Raw genomic sequence first — 27,636 nt, 5'->3', positions numbered from 1 at the left:
ATTTGAGTTATTTTATGTATGAAATAAATCTTGGTCTAAATATACATTAGATGTGATATCGCAGATGTGAGATTTCGTGAATTAAGAACTTTCAACTGTTCAATTATAAATTTGTAAGACAGATCATTTGAAGAAAAAAAGAGATTGCATATGGTTTATGTAACAGTGTTATACTTTTTTGACATAACAGTCACTGATCACAATATATAACTTTTCTGAGAGACTACACGCCTAATGTGCATATTATTAAAGGGGTACATTAACAATAACTAACTATTGTTATTGTTATCATGCGAGCATTTAATATGTTTATTGTAAAATTTAACAAAACCTTAGGAAAAAGAAACTTTACCCCGTCCACCTGTAGCACCTCCTCTAAAGCCTGAGGAGCGCATTCCCAAACTGGGGGCTCGGGAGGCTGGATTTGGCTCGGTCCAGATTAAGTGATCTTCTCTGGGAGGAGTCACCGCTGCTTTTTGCTTTACTTACGGAGGGCAAACCGGAGACCATTCGTGAAGCTCATTGTGCAGCCGAACATCACGGAGTAAACTCTCGGAAACACCAAGCCGCGGATTCTGCTCTACACACCTAGCGTGCTGCTTGTAGGAAACGGCTTCAATCGCGCGATAATTTAACCAAATTAACCATCATACAATGAGATAGAGCTGCCTGGAGACACGGATAGAGATCAGACAGATACCCAGAGGAACAGTGAGCACACTAAGCCCTATATCACACAAAGTTTAGCTGCATTCGTGTCGATTCGAAACAAAAGGAAAATAGAAAGAAAGAGAAAATGTCCAAACCTAATTACACTGGCGTTTACAACATGATTTCCCAGGATAATTTTGAAGAATATCTGGCGGCTTTGGGTAAGCAGAAATGTTTTTATATATTTTTCTCTCTCTCCCAGTGACTCTGATTGTAACCTGATGCTTGTGTTGACTGTGTGCCTTTTTCCTCCTGTCCTCACCTCACTGTGAACCTGATGATGGTGGTAATGATGTCTTCTTTAATCTGGGCTTAATGAAATTCAGTCTATCATCTTGCCCTGGGGAAGAAAGACTAAACGAGATCCTAGCATCTTTTTTATTTTCAACATGTCTGACTGAGTTTTAAACAGAAAAAGAAAAATAGTGTAGCCTAATCACACATAAGGAACTAAGTTTCTAAAAAGACAAAAGGTTACATAAAAATGCCTCATAAATCATGCATTCTGTATCAGATCTTCTGGATTGGTTTGTTTGACTTAATAAAAAGGATAATTTAGCCAAAAATGACAAATCTGTCATCCTCCATTTTCCTCTGTTGAGCACAAAAGAAGATACTCTGAAAAAAAAGTTGGGGAAAAATCAGCCATAGTGGGTAGGAACAAAAAAACAAATAAATTAATACTAGTCAATGGAAGTTAATGGCTGCCCCCCCACCCCCCCCCCCCCCCCTCAACTTGAGAACCACTTGAGTGTGAATAAATTAATGTAAGTGTTAAAAGTGTATATACGCATTTTATATAAGTATTTATTAAAGTTGATTTTAATAATTTTTATATAAATATTTATAAGTATTATGAAAAATATTTTTGAAATAAAAGTTTGCATCCAAACCAAACTAAAACCTTTTCATTTACCATTATTTACAGCAATAAATATAGTTGAAGGTTATGTAAATGATTTACTTGTCTTTCTTTTTAGAATAAATGCTTATGAAATAAACATTTTTGGGTGAACTATCCCTTTAAGTGAATAGCAAGTTATTTTTCACTGATAATATTTTCCTTTATTGTTAACCATTGCAATCTTATCACTGAATCAGTTAGTTGGAATTGAGGTCATTATGATTCATTATAAAAAGGAAAATGATTAAGACTGACTCTACTGTAAGGAAGAGATATAGTATAGAAAGATAGCATTTTTATATTAAAATAATTTATTATAATTAGGGCTACAAAATATATTGTTCCAGCATCGATATATCGCAATGTAAACATTCGCAATCACATTTGGGAGTATGTGCAATGTTGAGTCCGGATTATAAATATCATTTCACAAGTGCTTTTTGAGGCCCATGACTGTGTGAAGGGTTTAAAAGCATTCAGGCGAAAAGAAATTGTGCTGTTTTTAACTTTAACAAATTAATAACGATACATTCTATTGAATTGTTTGTAAAACAAAGACTATGCAGTATTGTTTTACATTGGATTATTCAATTACTGAATACCTGAATACAGTAAGAATCCTAGAAAAAAACTAAAAACTATTTTTATATAATCTGTATCTTTTTCTTTACTGAATTTAAGCTTTACAGAATAAAACAAATATTGAGATTGTAACTATCAGGTTCTGCAGGTGGCGTTTTTCAAATGTGAACTGTGTGTAACTGTTTTGATTTCTACATAAACATGGGGTTAACGTTCTCAAACATGTAGTTTTGAAGAGTTTTAAAGTGGTCTATTTATTTTAAATATTTATTTTGGAGACTCTGTACACAAAAAAATGCTGCTATAAGTTAAATTTAAGTGTTTTATGTAATTATTTATTAAAGTTAACTTTAATCATCTTTATATAATATCTAAAAGCAGGGCCTGGCGATTTGGCCAACAATCAAAATCTCGTTTAATTGAACATTTAACTTGATTACGATTAATAAACGATTATTTTATTTATTTATAAAAAAAATTTGCCCTCATAGTTTACTGACAGGGTGTGTACAGTAAATATGTTCACATATTAAAATTAAGAGATTTTTTTAATGAAGGGTGGATTACTTAATGTTAAAATAATTGAGAAAGCACACACTATCTACTACTAATGAGTATTTATCGAACATCAATGTTGAAATTAAAACACAAATTGCCAAAAATGAACAGCCACTTTTTCCTATAAAAAAGTGAAAATGAATAGCCACTTTTTCCTATAAAAAAGTGAAAAGTAAATAACTTGCATTTTGTTTTGTAAACAAAATTAATTATTTTTAATGTTTTGAAAAAAAAAAGTAGAAAATAAGCAGTATCTCTTCTAAAAAATAACTTTGGCATATCCTGTAGGCCTATATAATTTTTGTAAACAGAGCTTTTCTTGAAACTTCTCTAAACAAATATTTGAACGTTTATAATAATTTTATTGTAAAAATATGCTGCCTGAAGACATCTCTGCCGCAGCATCCAATCATTGTCAGTGTAGTGCAAACATGCGTTGTGTAGTTATTTTTTTAAGAGGTCCGCAGGTATGTGACCGTGTGAAGGCTACGTTCAATGCAGAAGTGTAAATCAGCCTTAACAGAGCGGGGTTATGTGACTCTACATGTGGTAGGGAAAGTAGTTGAAAAAATGTACCTTGAAAAATTTGATTGATTATAGGTTCTGACTTTAGATCAATCGACTGAGCCTTATCTAAGTATTATTAAAATACAGTTGAAACAAAATTTGAATCCAAATAAAAGCAAAACCTTTTAGTTTAATTACTGTAGTAAATATGGTTGGAGGTTATTTAAATGATTTAATTTCTTTCTTTCTTTCTTTCTTTCTTTCTTTCTTTCTTTCTTTCTTTCTTAATCTCTCTTTGTCTCCTCTTCAGATGTTAATTATGCACTGAGGAAGGTAGTCTGTATTCTGAAACCCAGCAAACACATTGAACACGATGTGAACACTGACAGGATGAAGATAAAGACCGTCACCACTTTTAAGAACTTCGACATGGACTTCACTTTAGGACAGGAGTTCACTGAGGACCTGGGGCCAGTCGATGGGCGAAAGTGCCAAGTGTGTTGGGCTCTTTTTTTATACACTATATCTATTTTGTATTGTAATGTATTGGTAAGCAACCTAGGCCCCTTTAAAAAGTAACAAAAGAAGGCAAAGAAAAGCTCTGTGGGAAAGTGTGGTATGTGTGGTGCTAATAATGGATAATGATCTCCATATGTTTCAGACTACGGTGGACTGGGACGGTGATAAATTGATCTGCGTGCAGCGAGGAGAGAAAGAGGGCAGAGGCTGGACACACTGGTTAGAAGGAAACATCCTCCATTTGGTAAGCAGAGTTCAGGAAAACTGCTTTTACACAGTATGTTTCTGGAGAACTTTGTAAAGTTGAATGTAAAACTATACTAAAAAATCTATAAGGGTTTTTTTCAGTTAAAGAAAATATGGGAGTGGAGTCCAAAACTGAGCTACATTCAAACAAATATACTTCCTTTAATGTTTTAATGATAGCTTTTCAACTTAAAGGCACAGTATGTAGGTTTCGTCACTAGAGGGCGCCTATTCACAACAAAACATTTAAACAGAGTAGTTTGGTGACTGAGTGTGGAATTGTATGAGTTGTTGTCTTCATTACATCCTATGGGACAGAACTCATGTTCATGGGTGAGTTAAAGTATTCTAAACGTATTATTATCATGGTTTGAATTAGAATAAGGATGAAAGCCATTTAAGTGAAATGAGACCATTCATCAAGCAATTGCTGATGAGAGACGAGTGTGATGTGGCATGAAAGAAGCAGAGCTTTAATATGCGAGTCAACCGCCTCCGAACGTGATCATGCAGCACTTTTTTCATCATAATAAATGCATTTTAAGGTCCTGTTCTGTAATTTTAAGATGCTAATAAAAAGCACTACATGTCTCTCTTAGTATTTACATGATTTATACTTGTAAAAAGCTGGTTAAAAGTAGAGAAAATACAGTTTGCATAATTAATTTGAAAGTTTTCTATTATCAATAAAGGATTATATAATATGTAGAAAATTTGATTAGCTTGATTTATGTCTTCTACCAGATCAATTTGGTTTTCAAAATGCATCCATTCACATGTAGTTATAGTTGAAAGAAAAAATGTGACTCTCCTTGCTTTAATACAGATTAAATAACTGAGAATATTTGTTTTAGAGTTGAGATACATCATTTAAAAGCTGACATTCTTAGCTTTTAGCAGACTCATTATTCAAGTTTGTTGAAGTTACAGTACATATTCAATTTCAAATCAGACTTCAATGAGAGAAAGTGACAGCAGACGAGCATCTTTAAAAATATATTATTATACAAAAAACACACTTTGATTTTATTTTGAATGTACACAAGTGTTGAAAACACTTTAGATTTTTAAATATGTATGCCACTTATATGTATGACAAAAATATTTCTTTTGCACTTAAAATGGCTCATATCGCTGGCTATAGAGTAGACTGGAGAGGGTTAAAGTATATTTCAAGAGTTCACACTTAGCTGATGATTTACAATAAGCTTGTCTGGCATGCTGTCTTGAGAGATAGCCCTGAGTTTAAAGGTTCACGAAACCCTCAAGTACTTTTTTTGAGATTTTAACAGATTTGTGTGTGTTGAGCATTATTTAAGACAATGTTAGCACCTGTTAGCTTTAACTGTGGGAAAAAAATTGATAATTTTGAGCTTTTGTCAGCCAATTTTAGCTTCTGGGGTTAAAATGATTTTTGGGGCGGGATCAAAATTGGCGATGTAGCGCAAAACTGCAAGTGCAAAGATGACGCATCGAGTTCTCATTATTATTCATAGCGGAGTTTTCTTATCCTATGAGAAGAGCCTGCTTCTTGATTATTCATGGCTGCACATGCTTTCCGTAGGCAAGACAGACCTGCCAGTGCCAAGCTGTGAGACACGGACCCACGGCAAACAGTATTTAGTAGTTTATGAAGGGTTGTATGTGTTTGTTTCCATGATCTACAGCACAGGTTTCAAACTCAGTTCCAAAAGGGCTGCAGCTCTGCACAGTTTAGTTTCAACCCTAATTAAACACATCTGATCAAACTAAATGAGTCCTTCAGGCTTGTTTGAAACCTACAGGTAAGTGTGTTGGAGCAGGTTTGGAACTAAACTGTGCAGGGCTTCGGCCCTTGAGTTTGACACCCCTGATCTACAGGGTGTAGAAGCTGTTTGTGTCCAGCAAGCATTTTTGTCGGAGAGCAGTACGAGAATTGGAGAATGGCGGACTTTGTCTTTTATCAGAAGTTCGTTTACATTTAGACACATGGTCATGCTGCTGTGTTTGCCTAAATCCTCTAAATTACCAACAGGGCTAATGGTTAAAATAGACAGGGCAAGAGACCTGCTGCACTGAGTCTGCATTCAGACCTATGATTCAGACCCGGGGATTAAGGGAGAAATCCTTATTTATAGTGTTTATATAAGCAGGATTATCTTTATAATGAAATAAATTGTGGTTATGTGTATATAAATCATATGATTGGAGGATCTTGATTAGCTAATGCAGGACCGGCTGTGGCCAATCAGAAGCACTTGATCCTCTTGAAATTAGGTTATAAATAAACTTCACTCGGTGTTTCTTTGTTTCCTATAAAACCAAACAGGAAATCTATGGTGTATGTTATCATTATCATTATCGTTATCATTCTTCAAAACATAACTACATAAATCAGCTAAATATAGAAGGCATTTTTGGGTACTTCAGTGAAAAATTGTACATGTTGTGCCTTAATTAGGTTTACCTAATGTAAATATTTATTCCATGTTATTGTCTTTTACTTTTGTCTTTTCATATTGTTTTTCCCTGTGGTCATTAGAAAAGTGACACTTTTAAACAAAGCTTTTGACTATAACTACAGTACTACACCAATTCGTGGTTAGTATTTTGTTTTTAAAGACATTAATACTTTTATTTAACAAGGACACTTTGAATTGATCAGAATATACAACATCTGTTTAAAACATTTCAAAGAAATATTGTTCTTTTAAAGAATATAGAATTTTTTGTTAACACTTTATAATAACTGCACACTATAAATAATTTAATAAGCATTAGCAAATAGTGAATTCATTATCTGTTAAGCATTAACTCTACATTAATAAATGTTAGTAAGCAGTTTATAACTGCAGCTACAAATGCTCTATTCTTGACTTATAAGCAGCTATATAATGTGTTTAATGAGTGTACTTTCATACTTAGTTAATGATTTGTTTTTCATTACTAAATTAAGTATCGCATTATTTACAAACCATTTGTATTTAAGAATAGTTGAGGGTTTTTAGGATAATTCAAAATGAGTTAGTTAATAATTAATAAACTATTGAAATCAATGTGTATATGTCTTATTATGTAGGCATATATTAATGGTTACTATGTATATTAATAAATGCTTTATTAACTCAACTTCATCTAGTTTTGTGACCTAATCTAAAGTGAGGACTATTCATGTTTTATAAATCCTTTATAAATGACTATTAAAAGCTCAGGTAAATTCTAAACAGGAAAAAAGACATTATTCATTCCTATTCATTTAAAGATATACAAATGAAACTGTACTTCAAATGAAAAATAATTCATTACAACCTTATCTAAAATAAAATCACTGTAGAGTTTAAACATTGCATCTTATTATAATGTTAAATTATCATATTGTTGTTGTTTTATCCAGTTTTATGTCATATTTTGACACTCCTGTTATTCAGCATTGTTTAAACTTTACAGTAATTTTACTTTTTAGAAAAGATTGCAAAGATTATTGTTAATTTGATTCTGAGCCTTTAATAGTCATTTATAAGGGATTTATAAAGCATAAATAGTCCTCACTTTAGATTAGGTCACAAAACTGCATGAAGTTGAGTTAATAAACCATTTATTAACATTTTAGTTAACTATTGGTATATGCCGGAATAATAAGATATATAAACGTTGATTTCAATAGTTTATTAATCATTTACTAACTCATTTTGAATGATTCTAAAAACCCTCAACTACTCTTAAATATAACTGGTTTGTAAATAATGCAATACCTAATTTAGTAATAAAATATAAATCATTAATTAATTATGAAAATACACTCATTAAACACATTATATAGGTGCTCATAAGTCAAGAATACAGCATTTGTAGCTGCAGGTATAAACTGCTTACTAACACTTATTAATGTAGAGTTAATGCTTAACAGATATTGAATTCACTAGATACTAATGCTTAGTAAATGATTCTTAGTGTGTAGTTATTATAAAGTGTTACCAATTTTTTGTTTATTTAAAGTAACATTTATCATCTTTTTTTCAACGTTTATAACCAGAGATGCTTATTAACCTTCAAATCAGCAGAAGTAGAATGATTACTGAGGGATCATGTGGTGTTTCACAATATGAGTGTTTGTACTGCATCTCTGTTGAATAAATGCAGTCTTGATGAGCGTAAAATGCAAAACCAGGCGTTTTAATCATTTCAAAATGCACTTCTTTTTCATTGATTCTTTTAGCAGTTTTTTTCTTTTAAACAAACAGTACATTCATTTTAGGAATAGTATAGTTCTCATGGTCTAACATGGTATTCAAAGCTGTATTCACAAGCACAATGGTGAGAAAATCTTCTCTGAATGTCTTTATTTATTGCATTAATCCAGACTGAAGCTGTAACCACTAGGCCGCTTCTCTGAATCTCTCACAATCTTCATTTCATTATACTCTCTGTCTCTCTGCAGGAGCTGAGGGCTCAGGGTGTCACTGCCAAACAAGTCTTTAAGAAGGTTGAGTGAGGATGAAGAGAGAGAGAGAGAATCAGAGGGGCCATTGCTGGGGGGGTTTGAGCTGAGTTTATTTCTTTGAGCCCATGGCTCAGAAAAAGGCTGGATTGCCACAGTTTTTTTTGTCCCTGATTCAAAACAAATCGTATTTAAATGAAATGTTTCAGTTTTTTACCCCCGGAGTTGTGATTGAACTAAAACAATAGCACGACAGCAGCACCCTGTGTGAACATCCATCAATGGTACTATTGTAAAATGTGTATCTGAAAAATGGCACCTGAAAATTGTTTTCTGCAGATATGTTTACATAAGTTGAAGTCATTGAAACAGACAGTGGTTGTTCAATCCAAAGTTGTATTTAATGTCTAGTAATCTGCTACTGGATTTGTGCAAATGTTATGAAATAATCAAGTCGTGATTAATTTGCAGTTGTCAAACATTGTCTGAAAGTGTCAAAATTTGTAAGCTCTGAAAAGAATGACATGTCATTTTATTTGTCAACTCTAAAATACAAACGTTTATATTCATCCTGTTGTCTGAATGCTTTTCTTACTTATTCTTTTTTTTATTTCTGACTTAAGGAATACCAATAGCAACAAAATAACACGCATACAACTGCATTCAAAAACTACTTATTTAAAATGAGCTGAAACAACTCAAGGGTTGTGTTTTTTGATGGACAACTTTTTTATGAAAAATTTTATGTCCAGTCCACCTAAATTTGTAAAAATCGATTGTGTGGAACGCCATGTTTTTACAGCTTGTTTGACTCTTTTTTTTAAATATTATTTGTATGTTGTAAGGATGCATTACATTGATCAAAAGTGACCTTAAAGACATGTTAAGACATTTGTTAATAAAATTTAAACAACCACACATCCACACCATTTGAGGTGCAGGTAAGAATACATCAAAATTATGTGAGGAGGATAACACTTCTCTGCAAGCGAGTGTGCAGACATTGTTACATTTTTGCTTCAAATAAATGCTGATTTTTTTATTTATTAAACAATCATGAATAATAATTGTATCTGCTATAACATATTTCAACATTAATAGTAAAAAGAAATGTTTCTTTAGCAACAAATAAATATATTGGAAGGATTTCTGAAGTATCATGTGACACTGAAAACGACCATCACATTGATTTGCTATCACATGAATAAATGACATTTTATAATGTAGCTGCAAGCAGCAATGATGGAACCAAGCATTTATTCCTTCTAGTTGCCTATTTGTTAGTCACCAAACACAATAATGATTATTATTTTTATTTATTTATCTTGTTTTTTTGTTTTTGTTTTTTTTGTCGATATCTGATGTTTTGCTGAATGCCACTAAATCATCTTTTGTTGCACTTTCGGAAAGTCTCTTATAATATAGTTAAGTTATAATTATAATCTCTACTATTATATATCTCTACTATTCTTAAATGACAGGAAGAATGTAATAGGACTTCCTCCTAGGTTCTGGCAATTTTAAATAATAAAAAACATTAGATTGACAAACAGTTGTTTTAGAAAATATCTGTGCAACAATAAGATTTGTTAGGTTAAGTTGTTTCAGCTCAAGGCTGCATTTATTTGATCAAAAGGAGCTAGAAAACAACTTGGTAGTAGTAATGATCACCAGGGATTTAGGCTTTGCAGATTGCTGAAAAAACATGCATTACCACCCGGATTACAATTCTTCACCTTTGATTACACACATACACACAGCTGGGAGCTGCTCAAGACGTGATCAATCAGACTATATAAACTGCTTAGTTTGACACTCACATTGCTGAGTCTTGTTTGGTTTACACCCTGTAACTATTTTCCTGTGTCTAGTCTATCCATGTTTGACCCTTGCCTTGTTTTATTGTTTATTCTGCCTGCTGGCTGTTTTTGATCATTTGCCTGTTACCTGACAACGCTTTAATAATTCTCTACATGCATCTGTTTGTCCTTGTTCTGACCGTTGCTTGCCTGCCTTTTGTTCTTAAACTGCACATGTATCTGTTGTCTAGCACCCTTATGTTACAGTAGTATTGTGAAATGTTTAAATTTAAAATAACTTTAAGAACGAATTTAAAAATGTCTATTCTCAAGTATCATTACTCCAGGCTTCAGTGGTCTTTCAGAAATCGTCTAATCATTCCTTCTCTATTGTCAACTATTTGTACTGGTTCTCAGTCAATGGTTCTTATTTACCCAATGAGGTCCTTTGACCATGCTTAACATGACCCTGCATGTGAACTTCTGCAAGGAATGAATGACCTCAGATTCAAAGTGTCTGCTAATTTTTGATGTTAAGACCTCTAAAGCACCTAAGATTGTCATGAAAAAAATCTCAGAAGAACAATAGGGCCCATTGTGCATTTGGCTCGGGCCCTATGAAACAGGTATTCCAATAAGATCCTTGCACATGTCAACTTTCCCAGCACTGGGTTGCAGCATGGAAGGGCATCCGCTGTGTAAAACATATGCTGGATAAGTTGGCGGTTCATTCCGCTGATGAACAAAGGGACTAAGCTTGACTTGAATCTAAACTAAGGCTTTTTTATTATTAGAAAATCATATCTATATACAGTATATGAAAAACTCTTGAATATTCAAAGGGAAAATTCACTCAAAATGTTAAATTCTGTCATCATTTACTCCCATGACATGTTCCAGTTTACTTTTGAGTACTTTTTATTGTTTTCTATTGAACACAAGATGAAATTATCGGAAAATTATCGTTTTCCCAAAGGCTAACAGGTGCTGTAACGTTGTCTTAATTGATACACAAACACACATAAATCTGTTAAAATCTCAAAAAAGTACTCGAGGTTTATTGAACATAAACTGAATAAAGCTGTAAACGTGCAATAGCAATGCATTTTCCTCACTTACCACCGAGGGGCGGCAATGGACTACTAACAGTAAACTACTGGGGCGTAATAATAAGTAAAGCGCTGTATCAACGGTAGAGGACAAGCTGACTGCATCTTCCACGTTTTACTTCCTTGTCGAGTTTGACTGGCCGCGAATATTACGTTGAGCAAAGAAAAGCTTGCGTCTGCAGTCAACTTCCGGTAAGATTTGTTAGTACACAATCATCACGAGGTTATTGAAAAATACAAAGTTTATTGAAATGATAGTTTGATACATGAAAACAACAAGCATCTTGGCTATATACAACATTAGTCTACCCACTTTGAAAAATACTATAGTTAAGTATTCTATTGTATTGTATATTGTATATACGTGTTGTGTATTTACTACTCAATGTGAATGAATTGCTACTGTAACAGTGAACTGCAATAAATACTGAAGTACTTTAGTTTTTATTTCAGTAAAGAGCAACTAGAATTACCTCAACGGATTAATTCAAGTACTATAAAACTAGTTTAACTGTGATGGGTTTTGTTCACTTTGGCCTTTGTTGAATGCTAATTTAAGACATGTTTATACATAAAAAATATATAAAAATAGAAATCTAGTTATTTACACACATATTCAACCAGAATGCAATTAAACCAGAACACTGATAAAATGAAAGAAAAAACAAAATACAAAAACAGTAGATAGTATAGTTGACAGGTTAATAGTGAGCTACAGTGCCAAAGTTAATCAGTCCATTCAGATTCCTGCGGCTCTGACTGACAGATGGAGTACTGCATAATGCTGTCTGTATATCCACTTGCAGCAGTAGATTGACTGTATTTCGGTGTCATTGTCATCAATGGCTTTGCTCCATCACACTGTAGGCTACCATCCATGTCTGGGTAATTTTCTGAGTCAAAAAAGAAGCAGAAAATAATTCATTAGCTGATTCAACATCTTAGTATGTAATGACCTGTGTGCTTTTTGAACCGATAATATGGATTATGTTTAAATATTATAATTCATAAAGACTCATAAAGAGAAACAACACTTAGAGATTGCTTGTACATTTCACACATTGGAATTTTCTTCTGAAGTGTACTCCAATATTTTGTTTCATTATGTTTTTAATTAACTCTTCTTTGTGTTGTTACTTTTGTAAACATTTCTGAAGGATGTTGTGCCAACAGAAGTCTGGAGGATTCCTAATAAGCAATAATAGATGTTTATTAGACGTCTAAAATAGATTAGTCATCAAATAAACAGATTAGATAGACTTCACGTGTGTATTCATTTATTTCTGTCAATCTGATGACTATAGTCTACTGGGTGGGCCATTTATATGGATACACTTTAATAAATTGGGAATGGTTGGTGATATTAACGTCCTGTTTGTGGCACACTAGTATATGTGAGGGGGCAAACTTTTCAAGATGGGTGGTGTCCATGGTGGCCATTTTGAAGTTGGCCATCTTGGATCCAACATTTGTTTTTTCAATAGGAAGAGTGTCATTTGACACATCAAACTTATTGGGAATTTCACAAGAAAAACAATGATGTGCTTGGTTTTAACGAAACTTTATTCTTTCATGAGTTATTTACAAGTTTCTGACCACTTATAAAATGTGTTCAATGTACTGCCCATCAGACAATTGCCTTCAGATGACCTCAAAGATAAAAGTCTTAGGGGGTCAGATCAGGAGACCTTGGGGGCCATTCAACTGGCCCATGATGACCAATCCACGTTTCGGGAAACTGTTCATCTGGGAATGCTCTGACATGACAGCCATAATGTGGTGGTGCACTATCTTGCTGGAAAACTCAGGAAAAGTGCCAGCTTCAGTGCAAAAAAAGGGAAACCTATCATCATGTTGCAATTTCAAATATCAAGTGGCCTTGAGGTTTCCATTGATGTAGAATGGCCCCACTATCTATGTTGAATATGGTGTGAAGATACAAGATGTGCAGCACCTGAAGCTACCGATACTGGAACCCTGTACTGGCATTTCTCCTGCGATGTTGCTATCAGTGTGTGAAGAGTGGGAGAAGAGGGTTGCATTGACAATCCAACACAATGGGCAGCACATTGAACACATTTATAAGTGGTCATAAACTTGTAAATAACTCGTGAAAGAATAAAGTCACTAAAATCACACCTCCACTTCCTATTGAAAAAACTAAAGTTGGATCCAAGATGGCCGACTTCAAAATCGCCACCATGGTCACCACCCATCTTGAAAAGTTTGCCTCCTCACATATACTAATGTGCCACAAACAGGACGTTAATATCACCCACCATTCCCATTTTATTAAGGTTCATCCATATAATTGGGATCCTGTTTTTGAATTATTGTTAGGCATCTATTCGATTTTCACTGAGAGCCTAAATTTAGACCAAATTAGTCTCGTTTTAACCAAGATGTCCTATAGATGTATGTTAAACACAAAACAATGGTTGCTTTGTTGGCCTCATAAAATACTGCTTTAGAATCTCATCATCAAAATAAAATATATTCAACTAGAAAATCGTTGTTTTTATTCTGTCAAATAAAACAAGCCCAAACTAACTGTTTATGAAAATACAAATTTGTTAAATATAAATAATTAATAATTGTGATTTGAATATGCCCATGCCAGTCATAATCTGACTTCTTGTAAATTTGACTTATTAGATTAGACCAGAATAGCTGCTTACTGTACAAAAACCGGAAACTAGTGTTTTCATATTATGACGGTACGTGATTCAGACCCATGTTTAGCAGAGACATCAAAGACACCAAATTAAGCGCAGGAGGAAGTGTGGGAGGCTAGAACTGCTCAACCCTGCTTGGTACTTTGAAAAGCAGTGACAGACGACATGTGTGTGGTTTGTACCCTTGCTTGATTAGATCAGAAGTCAAAGGAAACTTCATAATAAATTAAAAAGTGACGCAGAGCCATAGTCAAAGTCATCATAAAATTTGCTATTGCTTATTTCGAAACTCTTCTGACTGCATTAAACGTGTGTTGTGGGAATGTTTGGTAAGAAGAATCTGTCAGTGTGACAGATTTCCAGGTCACTAATTAGAGATGCAGTGCTGCTGATAATATTAAATGCGGGGTTAATGGTAATGTTTACTGTTGCTAAATAAAGGGGTAGTTCACAATAAAATCAGAGTTCTAAAAATGGTGATGGAACCAGACCTTAATGATTTTCATTCTTCTGTTGAACACAAAAAAACTAGGAAAGTCAATGGCTACCAGTTTCCAATTCTTCAAACTATGTTATTTTTTGTTCAACAGAAGAAAGAAACTCAATAAATGAAACACATGAAGGGCGAGTAAGTGTAATTAATTAATTAATTAATTAATTTTCATTTTTAATTTTGTTAATGGGGCATGACTGAGCCAGAGGGTGTTTAGAAGAGGGTTTTTAGAGCGCTGTTTACACTTTGCATATTTCTTTGAAGGATTTTTAATAGCTTATATTTATTGTGGTTTTGGCATTTTTAGGATTTTAGCAGTTTTTAATAAGAGCAGAAGATTGAAAGTGACTGCTTATTAATAGACTAAATTGTCTGTCAACTGTAATATAAAAATATGTAAATAAGAACAGGACATTTATTAAAGGCATAGTTCATTAAAAACATTTTACAAGAACATTTTATTATTTTTTTATGTTTGTATGGGTGTGTGAACTATACCTTTAACTGTATTAACACATTAGGGATATGTTATATAAAGGCTATAACATTTGGCGCCAACTTTTCATTGGAGACTTTTGGTGTTTAGCTGGTTTGTGTTTTACATAGCAAAAGAAATTCAGATGTACCTATAAAAGAAAATTCTGCCATCATTTACTCATCATTCATTTGTTTTAAATCGTTTTCAACGTTTTTAATCATCATTCTTAAAAATTTATTCTTCTGTGTTCAACAAAAGAAAAAAAAAACTCCAGTTTGAAACCAAATGTGGGAGAATAAATTATGACTTTTTTTCATTTTCGGGTAAATTATCCTTTTAAATCTGGCCTACAATAACATTCATACAGTAAAAACAAGTGTTCGAGATACATTTTTTGAGATCAACAGTGATGATTATTGTCTGTAGACTCCTTACAAGTATTAGGTCAATATAGCCCCTAGGCATGAACAATAACCGATTTCAAGGTGCTAAAACCGCTAAAATTATCTGCTGTACTGTTCCTATGGTAAATGTACGTTTTTATTTAATGTTTTTTATGCGTTGTAAAGAAATCTGTGTTTTAAAAACTAATGAAGAGAGCAGAAGTCACTGATTTATTTTAATGGGTAGACTGACTTGTTTACTGTTTCAAAATATTTTAAATCTTTCCTAAAATAAAATATATTCAAGTTTTTTTTTACTTAGACATTTTAAAATAACTTAGTTTAGAATAGTAATCAAAATACAGTGATACTGTGATAATTTTATCCAAGGTTATTATATTACCTCTTAAGATTTACTTAAAATAATCCTTGTAACAATTTGCACTATAACAAATTTCAAGTAAATGTTACATTCTTATATCAGATACAATTAACACTCCTAAATTAACAAAGTAAATGTTAATTGATTATCCTTAATGTTGTATCTATATTTATTCAAATTAATCAATTAATGTCAAGTTCATGTTTTAGCAAAAGGTACACAGATTAATTTTTTTTTAAAATGTTAAATAAATCTTTTTAGTTACAAATTAGTGCATCTGGCATAATTTGTTTAATATAAACACACATTTCCAAATATTAAATATTTACTTAGAAAAAATTCTAGTTATCCTTGACATGTAATATTGCAATTTAAAAATCATGAGAGTAAATTAGATTAGATTAGATTTTACCACTCCAAAACGTCTTTTTTTGTGTTATAGCCACAGAAAATGCTGAGTTTAGGAAACAGGAGAACACGTTTTAAGATGAACAAAGGAAAACCTGAGGGATAAAAATAATAATACCTATATGTGTGAGACAATTGTGAAGTTCTGCACATTTCTCCACATCACAGTCAGCAGGGTATTTCAGGATGTCTGGAGGAAGCACCGGTGAGATCGTGCTTAAGGTAAACTCTGAGAAAACAGATGCAAAATATCAGTAATGGCAAACATTACTTTGTGTCTAATGTTTATTATTGACATTTTGTTTTTGCATTTAACAAAGCATTAGTTCTGAATAATAAAAAAGAAATTAGCTTGTTAATTACAGTATTTTGCAGAATAATTATAATAATTAAAGTATACTGTAATTACAGTTTTAATTCTGACATGGTGGCGGATCATTTTAAAGAGAGGTTGTTGCACAGTTTAAACATTGTTGATGGGTTTGTGAGCATGTTTGTAGAACAAAAAGGATGTGGTTTACCAGCAGCAGTTTAATCGTAAGCATCTCATGCACAAAGCAGAAAGCTACATATACAAACATGTGTGACTGTTATGACGCGGTGTACATCTTGATGTTGGACATCAGCAGATTATCTTCATTATCAAACAATTTCAGGGTAGTTTATCCACTAATTACGGGCAAAGCATTATGTGTTCTGTGTGTGGGTATGTGTAGATTTTAAATGCATTATGTTCGTTGTATTAGCCAAAGAGTTTGGAGTTTCCCATCAATCAGACTTGCTGGAACTGCTAAATGACCCTTTTTGTGTATACGTCAGTGCAACATTCTCGCTATCATCAAGAACAAATCAACCTAGATCTAAAACCTACAGATCAGACTTATCAGCTTGACGTATTCGAACGTTTAGCGGAAATGCTTGAGACCACTGTCTGAAAAGATGGCAAAATGTTATTTCACTGTTTATTATTCAGAAAGTCATTTATTCATGATCAGAGGGGCGACACAGTGGATCAGTGGTTAGCACTGTCGCCTCACCATGTTTTCCAGTACTGGGTTGCAGCTGGAAGGGTATCCGCTGTATAAAACATATGCTGGATAAGTTGGCAGTTTATTCCGCTGTGGCGACCCCTGATAAATAAAGGCACTAAGCCAAAGGAAAATGAATGAATGAATGAAAAATGATCAGGCTTAAAAACAAGGTTTTATGGGACAGAACTCTTTAATGGATTGCACTGTTTTGATTGACAATAGGTTTCATTTTCATATGGGTGATACTAGAATTGTGAATACAGCAAAAAGTTTAAAATAGTTTTAAATAATGCCGTACGTTAAGTTAGGTTATCCCTAAAAATTATGCTTGTATGTGTATTTTGTTTTAAAAATCTTAACTTAAAGACTCCCACTAATAACATGTTTTGAATATCTCAATCACTTTTCTGTTTTATATGGTTTGAGGTTAGCATCTTTGTCTACAGCACAACTTGTTGGATAATGTGAACTCTATTAGTGGTTTAAAATAATTCAAATAAACATTGTTTATAGGTTAAACAACAATAAGCAACAGAATCAAATGTTTCAAATCAGTTTAAGCATTAAAATGATTTGACATTTAAAAAAAGATTCAATTTATAGTATATTTGTTATATATCATTTCAGTGTAAGAAAAACGACGTTAAAATGCTAGAAATGTATTTAGTTACATTTAATTAGTCCTACATTTAATTAGTCATATGTTCTGGCAACAAATGTTTTAACTTTAGCAAACAAAAACTCCATAAAACAGTTTAATTTCTTTTTTAATTGCATCTGGGTCTTTAAGGTGTGCCATTGTAAAGTGTATGTGTCTTATTATATTACTAATATATTATATTTATGTTAAATTTGTAAATCATTTTGTATGTGTGCTATGCTCTTTCTTTCAGAATGAGAACAATCTTAGACTAGAAGAAGAATCTAGAATTGAAGGATCATTTCAAAAGGAAATGACTAATTTCTGAGAATGGTCATTTCTAAATATGCCATTTCATTGGGCCCTTCAGAATAAAGGCCTTTAAATGGTTCAAATGATGGTCATTTTATACTTTTATGATTCACATGTTTTATTTGTTAAGAAATACACATGGTATTTGGCCATTTTGCGTAACATCTCTTCTCTCTCTCTTGTAAGATTGCATGCTTTCTCACACCCTTGTCAGTGATAAAAATTAGTAAGATAATAAGATAATCACGGTTACCAGCGATCCAGCCTGTGCAAGAACTGAACTTCAAATCCAAAATCCAGCCTGAACTTCAAATCTGCCACTTTAATGAACTACATATCCCATCATGCACTTCACTTACACACCTGTTTCAGATCTCCGCTGATTGCTAACATACACAGCTGAAGCTGTTTAGAACTAATAAGACTTTAAAAGCAGCACGGACACACACACTAGTGCTGAGTCTTGTTTTACTGTTCTGTGACATAACGTTGCAGTTCCTTTCTTTTCCTTTCGACTTACTTTACCTTACCTTACCTTACCCTTACCTTACCTTACCTTGCCCTGCCTTGCCTTGGCCTGTCTAGTCTTGTTATGGTTGACCCTTGCTTTATTCTGTTTGTTTATGTTGCCATTCGCTTGTTATTTGACCACTTTCCTTGATTTTCCTGCATGTACCTGTTTGACCCTGTTGCCTGACTGTTCTTATAATAAACCTTCATTTGAATTCTCAACTCCGCTGTCAACATCCCTCACATTACAGATATAGTGCAGACTTATTGATAAATCACATTAAGTAAACCAGTTACTTACCTAATGATTTTGACCGCCGTTTGTTTCTCCAATAAATTATATACAGGGCTAAAAATACAACCATGACAGATAGCACAAATCCTGTCCACAGACTAGCAGGTAAGGCCCAAGAACAAGCTGAGATAAGGAAGACAAAGAAATACATTAGTCAGTTTCATTTTTTCTTAATATTAAGCATTAATTGACAGTTACTAAATATTGTTTTCTCTCCCCAAGTACTGTCATAAAGACTCACTTATATTACATTTAAAATCTCCACACTGAGCGTCTGATATGTTGGTACCGGGAATTTTCTCTTGTCGACCCAAATCATCACAACTGTAAAATGAGAGAAGAGGGTTATATACAGACTGAGCTAAGGAAAGTGTGTATAAGTATAATAATATCTTTCTTTATACATGCATATTCTATATTAGGGCTACACGATATTGAAAAAATGCGATATGAAAAAAACAATTTCACCAGATAATTTGAATATCTCTATTTGGAAAGAATCTATAATATTAGATGGATTGGGATGATTCTGCAGTGGCAGTGCATCTCCGTAAACTCTAATAAACAATCTAGACACTTTATAGGGTTCCCTGACACATTTTCGATGATATCTGTGCTATTTGCAGTGCATTACAGTATTTGCATGTGCTGTATTTTCATGTATACCATCTATAAATACAATTAAGAAAAAGAAACAATTGAAATAAAGTGTTTTATCATGTTTTCCGAGTCTAAAGGTATTTCAGTACAGAAACTGAATGATAAAAATTAAATAATTCAATCAAATTAATCACAGTTAAAGTTACAAATGGTACAGTTTATTATGCCTAAATGCTTTTAAGGTCATTATACAATTACAAGCATCAAAACACATGCAAATGATGAATTATAATACAAACTCAACATTGTGACTATTGCGATGTGACTATTGTGAATGATCACATCGTGATATCGATGCTCAATTGATATATTGTGCAGCCCTATTCTGTATTTAAAAAGGGAAAGAAAAATATTTCTGTACTGTGAGAGAGAGGTTGAGAAAGGAAGTAATAACCACCCACCCTCCCACATATACATCTACAAGCGTTTCTTTTTTCTTTTTTGAATGGAAGTAAATTAATGCGGTTGTATTTTGAGTGGGAGAGTGACATAAAATACATATTTACGTGAAACTGGCAATGGTTCATTAGATAAAAGTTATTATTCATTTTCTAAGATGAGGGAGGTGGAAAAGGGGGGCACTATAGGTCTAAGAAGGAAAATGTGTACATGTACAGAAATTTACCAGACATCAATAAGCTTTGATGTTTTTTAACTACATTTGTTAATGTGAACTAGCAACAAAAACAAGTTTATGTAATTTATCAAGAGGATTAGAAAAAGGTAATACATTACAAAAACGTATTACTGTTAGTTGGTTAATGCAAAGCAGAAGACAAGTTGTTTGTAACTTGGATGTTCTGTAATAACTGAGTAAGAAGCATGTGATTCTAGTGTCACAACAAGATCATTACAGTTTTAGTCATTATGTTTTTAGTGTATAATTTTTATTTTTTTTGGTTTTCTTAATCTTCTAACCTAAACATGTGCTTTTGAGGCTTTAATTGCTCACGTGACAATTCAATCACAATGTTTTATGAAGCCTTAGATTTCGTATTTATTAACATTGTGCTTAAACTACATAAATTGTCCCATCCAGAGTCTTTAACCCGGTCTTCAGATTAATTACACTTAAAATGGCATAGACAGCTAAGAACAACATATTGACTATTAAATTGGTCGATTAAAGCCATTTCTGTGGTAAATATTTAGGTAATTTATAAAACTGATCTTTTTGACAACCAATGCTTTGTCAAACCTTAGCTTAGATTTTAAATGTCATTTAATAAAGCAATAAATCAATGCATGTGGTCAGGCAAGGCAAGCTAAGTCTAAAGCACCCTGGTCATTCTAGTCAACGTAGATTTTTTTTAAGTCGCTCATAAACTGCGTATTATGATACAGCGCCAAAGAACTGAACTGAACGTTTTTTTTTGCATTAGATAATCATCCTTCTAAAAATATTAATAAAGTTTTTCTTGCTTTTATTTGGAATAATAAGCCTCACAAATCGAAGAAACTTGTTATCAAATAAAAGGAGTGAGGGAGGTCTTGAAGTCCTATATTTTGATGACACTAATAATACATTTAAAATCATTTGGCTAAAGAATTGTTTGCTTGGTTCAGAACTCATGTGGTATTTTTCTCTTAACAAAAGATTGATAGCCTTTTTTTAATGAAGTGCAATTACTCCACTAATAAATTACCTATTAAATTAGCTGTTCCATCAACAAGCTCTATTAGCCTGGAAACTGATTTACAACCACAATTACTCACCCCACAAAAGGGAGGGGGTGGGGGGGATAATTAGTTCATCAAAAACATTGTTGTTTCTGATCTTTTTAATCGTGAGGGGAATCTCTTAACTTATAAGAGTTTTATAAATATTAATCAATTCCCTGTTCGTTATATGGAATTTAAGTCAATTATAAAGGCTATACCTAGTGGATTACAGTATGTCTGATGAAAACAGCTCATGGTTATGAGGCAGGTTACAAACAACTGTCACAGTTTTGCCTAGGAAGAAAATCTATTCTTAGTAAAGAATGCAATAATAAATTCATACGTCAATTGTCCCATTCAGTCACAAAACTCAATTACTACTAGAGGAAAGTTTTTTTGGGGTTCTATAATTTTTAACATTCAGTGGAGGAAAACATGGTTATTATCATATACATTTTGTATTCCTAATAAAATAAAAGAGGTGCACTTTAAAATTTTGCTCTATATTTACCCATGTAATGCAGTTTTATTCAAATATTGCGATGTTACTGATATTTGCACATTTTGTAGGAATGAGTCTAAAGACATTTGTCACTTGTTTTTTTTCATGCAATGTATCATCACTGTTTTGGAATGATTTAAGTTCATATTGCTTTTCCAAGGTTAGTATGAGTGGTAATTTGTTCCTTAAGAATGTTATTTGTTATTTTGAAAACCAAAACAAGTTGTTACAAGCCATTGTGAACTGTCTTATACTTGCTGGGAAATATTCTTTTCACAAATAGAGGTTCCTTAAAAAAGTCAAATAGAAATACTTAGACTTCTTATGTGAAATAGAACATTTAAATAAATCTCTTAGATTAATTGATAATAAGAAATGTGCTTCCTTTTTGAATAAATATGATCAGATCTTTCTTGCTAATTGATTTTTTAAAATCTTTTTTATTGCACTTTTTTCCTTTGCACTCTCATTTCTTTTATTATTTTTTTAATGTACTTTTTTGTTTTGCTCTTTATCCTGTGTATCTAATGTGAATATCGTCTAAAAGAACGGTTTTCTTTTACTGTATTCTAAGTTTTATTATACAGTTTCTTGAAATTAATAATAATAAAAACACATTTTATCATTATATATCACAGTCCCACACTGTCTGATTATGAAATAATAATTATTAACGAAACAAATTACAAAAGAAAGCACAAAAATAACAGGATTTTCGGGTCCGGTTTATTCGTAATAACAAAATAAGAGCCCTTAAAATCTTACAACAACTGTTACGTTCAGCTGTTACGAATTGACTTCAAAGTTGTTTTAATTGTGTCCTACAGCAAACTTCTTTTGCTCAATACACATAAAAATGCACATCCTGTTGTAAATAATATTTTTTACTCCTGATTTTAATCACTGACCCTTACCTTGTGTGATTTTTGCAGCTGGACCAGTTGTCCACCTTATCACTGTAGGTGCCCTCAGGACAGGGTTTGCATACAGTGTCAGTTGTGGGTGTGTCTGCAAAACAGTTTCAGTTATTCAGCGGTCCCTCTGCCACATTTTCCAGACCAAACACTGTGAAAGTGGTTCAGACCACCACTGATCTTCTCACAGGTAGAACCACTAGCGCATACTGCAATTCAACTGATTGTCATTATGTGACTCACTGTGGATATTGTGGCAAAAGTGTGTATAATCATGTTCACACGCTAAATTGTTGTGTCTATTTAGTTTCATTTTTCCGTTGAGAGTAATTACACTCCAAACGGCATAGGATACAGTGTCTATAGAAAATCATCATACCCTGTGAAACTCTATACCTTTACCTTTACTCAACTAAAGTTGTAGAAAGACAGATCAGGGTAAGGCTACAAAAACATGTCAAAGGCTGGAAAAGTTTTTTCAAATATGATTTGATTTCAGGCTGTATGACAAATAAAGTCATTATTTCAAAAGGGTTTGATGATTTTCTATAGACACTGTAAAGCTTTGAATGACGTTGAATAATGAACAGACTAATATAGAGTGCTTTATGAATCTGACAATTTTTGTAGTCCTTATGCTCAGTGATTTCAAAAGTCACATTTGAAATGTTAGATCAGTGTTTCTCAATCCCGGTCCTTACGCCCCATCACACTGCACATTTTTGTATGTTTCTCTTTTCACATCAGACTTTTGTCCTAATTCAACAACAAGAGTCCTACAAAGTAGATTCCACAAGATAATTTCAGTTTGATTAGGCGCATGTTTAATTCAGTTGACATTTTAGATTGTGTTATGTGAATTTATGTTGTATTTATTTATGGTGGTATATTTTGTCATACTTAATGCTTCTCCTGTAAGAAGAAGTGCTGTTGTTTAAATCTGTGAACTAATGTTTCAAAGTGACAAAGGTTTCTCATGCTCTGGTAGAGCGCAGTAAAGGAGAAGGGACTAGGAAAGAATGCACACTTTGTATTGAATTTGTCAGTCAGAAGAACAGAGCTCTTCTAATCAGCTGGGTTAAATAAGAGAGACATGCAAAATAGGCAGATTGTAGGTGCAAGGAGCGGGATTAGGAAACACTGTAGTAGATTATACAATGTATATATTACACATTATATGAATGTCACTTACCCATAAAAGGCTAATCAATCAATCAATCAATCAATCAATCAATCAATCAATCAATCAATCAACCAACCAACCAACCAAGCAACCAACCAATCAATCAATCAATCAATCCATCCGTCAGTCAGTCAGTCAATAAATCAGTCAATCAATAAATATTCTAAATACTATATCTCTATTAAAATTCAGAGGAAATGTCATAAGATGTTTATATAATAGAAAAAAGAGGAATATTTTATTCATAAACATACAGAGTAAATCAAGACAAAATAAATAAATTCTGGTCCCTCAATTTTTTCTATTGTAAGAGTTAAATATATTACTAAAATACTAAATAATTTTAAAAGTGCAGATTTGAATATACTGTAGTTTCATCTATAATATGTTAACACTTTTATTTACAATAGTCACTTTTTAAAATATGGGTTCTTCATAAACGAATGGTAATATTTGGATCACATTAATAAAAACGTTAAAAAACTTACGCTGAATAGCGACCCCTTGCCCCAGAGGACAGGTGGAGATTGAAGTGCAATGATCACAGTAGGAATCGTTATCATTATCGCTTAAGTGTTTACAGTAGTATCCTGATTCACACTTGCACTGGGTGTTTTTGTCTGCCTGACACTCCTTTTGCACCACCAGATGGCTGCCTGTTAAACACACACACAAACATTACTCCCTGAAAGACACATGTGAGGTTAAATGCATAATGTCAAGTAAATCATAATGAGAGTAAATGAATGTGAAATTACCGCTGGTGCACTTTCTGCAGGGCCGACACTCGGTCATCCTGTTTTCCACGTCAATAAATTGGTCATGAGGGCAGGTTTCGCACACTGTACTTTGTGATGAGTTACATCTGGCACGCATAAATTTTCCTAAAAAAGGAAGAGAGCAAAGTTATTAAAATATATATTTTTAAACTTTTTAAAAATCTGTTTTTTTATTATTTAAAGGGATAGTTCACCCAAAATAAAATAAATACTCACAATTTACTCACCCTCCATAACTTTATTACTTTCATTATTCTTTTAAACACAAAGAAAGGAAGATATTTTGAAGAAAGCTGAAAACTGGGAGTGACATCCATAGAAGAAAGAACAAATACTATGAAAGTCAACAGTTACCGGTTTCTAGCTTTCTTCAGAATACCTTGCTTTGTGTTAAAGTCAAACAGGTTTGTGAGAAGTGATGGGAGAGTAAATGATGAACTATCTCTTTAATGAAGCAACTTTAGCATGTATTTGCGAAATATATTCAACACTTTTGAGTTTTATTGATAAAAAAACACAATAAATTATTATGTTAATGTTTTTTAGTGGCAGATTAAAATAAAAACAACCAAACCAAGTTGAACAAATGAGCTTAATGATTATAAAGCAACAGATACTTTTTAGAATTCGAGTTAGCTTCAAGTTCTAACATGTCTTAGCAGAAAATCCTGTTTAACCTTAATCCACCAACGAGCCAAGAAATGCTTAATTACTTTTTGTGTTCATTTTAAATTATATAGTTTCAAAGTTAGCCGGTCTTTGTGTGTTAGCATGTCTTTTTGTTTTAGACTGTTCCACATATACAATAATACGTTTAGCCCACCTAATGTGTCATTAACTTTAAATAGATTTAGAATATCAAGTGTTTCATTCGTAATTTCCAGGAACCCCTCTTTTGTTAGCAGGGTTACAGGATTTCCTGCACATACAGTAGCAGTGGGTTAATTAGACATTGATGAAAACAATATGCTGCTTAAAAAAACACTGCCTTCCAGTCAGCTGGTTGGCAAGTTGTGTTATTAAATTAGCACAGAACACAAGACAAATGCTTCCAAATCATGTCATCAAAAAAACATAGCAGTAAAGCAGATCAGTTCTAATAAACAGCTAGTTTGTTAACATTCTTTGCTAAGGATCAGCATTTTTGCATATAATTCCGCAAAATGTACTGTAATTAATTGGTATAGCCTTAAAAATCATGTTTCCAAGAGTGGGTTTTCACAGCAGTGCTAAAGAAGAACCATTCTGGGTTCCAAAAATGTAATGCAACAAGAACCTTTTTTTCAGCTTTTAATAATCTGAGCAGCTTTTTGTTTTTATAACATTGTCTAAAAGCTCATATAAAATAACAAAAAGAACTGAAAGCATTTCTCGTATCATAAAATGTACTGTATTTTCTGTATCTAGGGTTGTCACGTCGGAGATCAAGTTCGTTCTATAATGCATTTCAAAAATCAACGCACCCAAAATCATCAGCTACTAAAAGTTTCTGTTAAAATACACATTAATTGAACCGTTAATTGTTTACATGGTACAAATACCTTTTGTGCAATGCAAAGGTTCCAGCTGTCAAAGGTTCTTCATGGAACCATCAATGCCAATAAACAACTTGTATTTGAAAGAGTGTAAGTATTTGTGGTTTAAATATTGTTATTATTAGAAATTCTTAGCAGACATTAACTTGTAAATACACTTTTTTAAAAAATATAAAAATAAAACTTTATTTATAATTAATTAATAATTAAACAAAAACAATAAACATGCATTTCCCCACCCATCCACCAGTGCTATCCAATAGTAAAAGTAGGTACTGAAGGAATAGTAAACATATTAATCACAAGTTTGTAGAAAGGAAATAAAAGGGGACCAATTTTTTCAAATAACAAAACCTTGTCTATAGGGCTCTGTCAGCCATTATTTAAGAGTTGGAACTTCTTTTCCAAAACAAAAGGATAATTTTTTTGTTACAGATCAACCCATATGAAACAAACTGTTGTTGAAACTGTTTACGTCTCATAAATTCTTCGGAAACTTCAAATATAATTAATATAGGATCTGGTTTAATCATAATGTCTAATGTATCTGCAAAAAAAAAAAACTGGAATATTTTCTTCCAGAAACTCTGTAATTTGGGACACACAACAAAGGGATGAGACAGATTGGAATTTAAAAACTGATATTTGTCACACAATAGTGAAAAGAGTGTAAGTATTTCTAAGTTGCAAATGATTTAAACAGAAATCCCAGGTCTTCTCAAATCGTTCTTTTGTAATGATATGAAAATCTCACCTTTCGGACATTTTTGGCATTTATCGTCTCCCATCTTGCCGTGGTCAAAAGTTGTCTCAGTTCGATGCGTTCAGTGTGAAGAGTTTTGTGCAGTCATACAAGGTCTGTTGGCTTACACATTAATCATGGTCACTTGAAGCTTGACGTGATGTCTCGATCCTTCTGTTTATGTTATTGGGAATTTGATGTAGTCACACTGGCCCACACAATTGCGTCAGTTGTCTTCTTCTGTCTCTTCGGTTTCTCTGTCACTTTTGTTCTCTCTGTCTTTTAGTATTTACATCTCAGTTCATCTGCTGCAGGCAGGGGAACAATTTTTTTCTTTCCCCTCGATTGCTGTTTTACGTCACCCACTCTAAACCCCCTCTATTGCTCTTTTTCTACCCTCTGCATCGGAAAGCCCCATCCACCCTCTCTGCACTTTTGCTTGCATAGAGTCCTTACTTCCTGTTTTGCAATGCATTAAACCCCTGAGACAAAGAGAGTAAAAAGTCAACACCACTATGATACCTCAGTTTACCTACATTTAGCTGCTGGGTTTAAAGATTTTAGAAGTAGTATTGAGTACAGCAGCTGTCAACATTAGGACAAGTTAAAACTGATTTTAGCTGCTTTAAATGCTCTTCTGACTAATTAAACTGTAAAATGTTTGAGATAATGAAACTACTATAGAGTGAAAAAAGTCAAA

At 32.9% G+C, this 27,636-nt stretch overlaps 2 protein-coding genes across 3 annotated transcripts; one reads left to right on the top strand and one right to left on the bottom strand.

Moving 5' to 3' along the window:
* Positions 1-468: 468 nt before the first annotated feature.
* Positions 469-9,013, top strand: rbp5 (retinol binding protein 1a, cellular). Its single transcript, NM_199528.3, is given in 4 exon segments — positions 469-872; positions 3,573-3,757; positions 3,924-4,025; positions 8,445-9,013. Coding segments are annotated over 4 exon segments (417 nt in total). The 5' UTR covers positions 469-796; the 3' UTR covers positions 8,499-9,013.
* Positions 9,014-9,794: 781 nt separating this feature from the next.
* On the bottom strand, positions 9,795-27,381 carry LOC561000 (tumor necrosis factor receptor superfamily member 5). 2 transcript variants are annotated; one of them, XM_684398.11, is made up of 8 exons: positions 26,949-27,381; positions 24,639-24,764; positions 24,369-24,536; positions 22,698-22,791; positions 19,201-19,283; positions 18,966-19,082; positions 16,290-16,400; positions 9,795-12,245 (listed from the first exon to the last, which is right to left on the bottom strand). In XM_684398.11, exons 1-8 carry the CDS (start codon positions 26,980-26,982, stop codon positions 12,079-12,081), a joined length of 900 nt encoding a protein of 299 aa, XP_689490.7. In that variant the 5' UTR covers positions 26,983-27,381; the 3' UTR covers positions 9,795-12,078. The 2 variants fall into 2 exon arrangements, with proteins under 2 accessions (XP_689490.7, XP_005173583.2); XM_005173526.6 differs by having other exon boundaries at positions 19,210-19,283.
* Between the last annotated feature and the right edge of the window lie 255 nt (positions 27,382-27,636).

Source organism: Danio rerio, chromosome 16 (assembly GCF_049306965.1).
Source record: "Danio rerio strain Tuebingen ecotype United States chromosome 16, GRCz12tu, whole genome shotgun sequence".
In the NCBI taxonomy this organism is placed as follows: domain Eukaryota; kingdom Metazoa; phylum Chordata; class Actinopteri; order Cypriniformes; family Danionidae; genus Danio; species Danio rerio.
The sequence above is the reverse complement of the archived record's forward strand: the minus strand, read 5'-3'. Positions and strand labels throughout refer to the sequence as shown.

What these genes read in the sequence shown, in the direction of transcription:
- LOC561000 (XM_684398.11), bottom strand. Translation starts at nt 26,982, where the DNA reads ATGGGAGACGATAAATGCCAAAAATGTCCGAAAG. An exon ending in ATGCCAAAAATGTCCGAAAG is followed by an intron (nt 24,765 to 26,948) that starts GTGAGATTTTCA and finishes TTCCTTTTTTAG; the next exon opens with GAAAATTTATGCGTGCCAGA. An exon ending in CAATTGTCTCACACATATAG is followed by an intron (nt 12,246 to 16,289) that starts GTATTATTATTT and finishes TTTTTGACTCAG; the next exon opens with AAAATTACCCAGACATGGAT.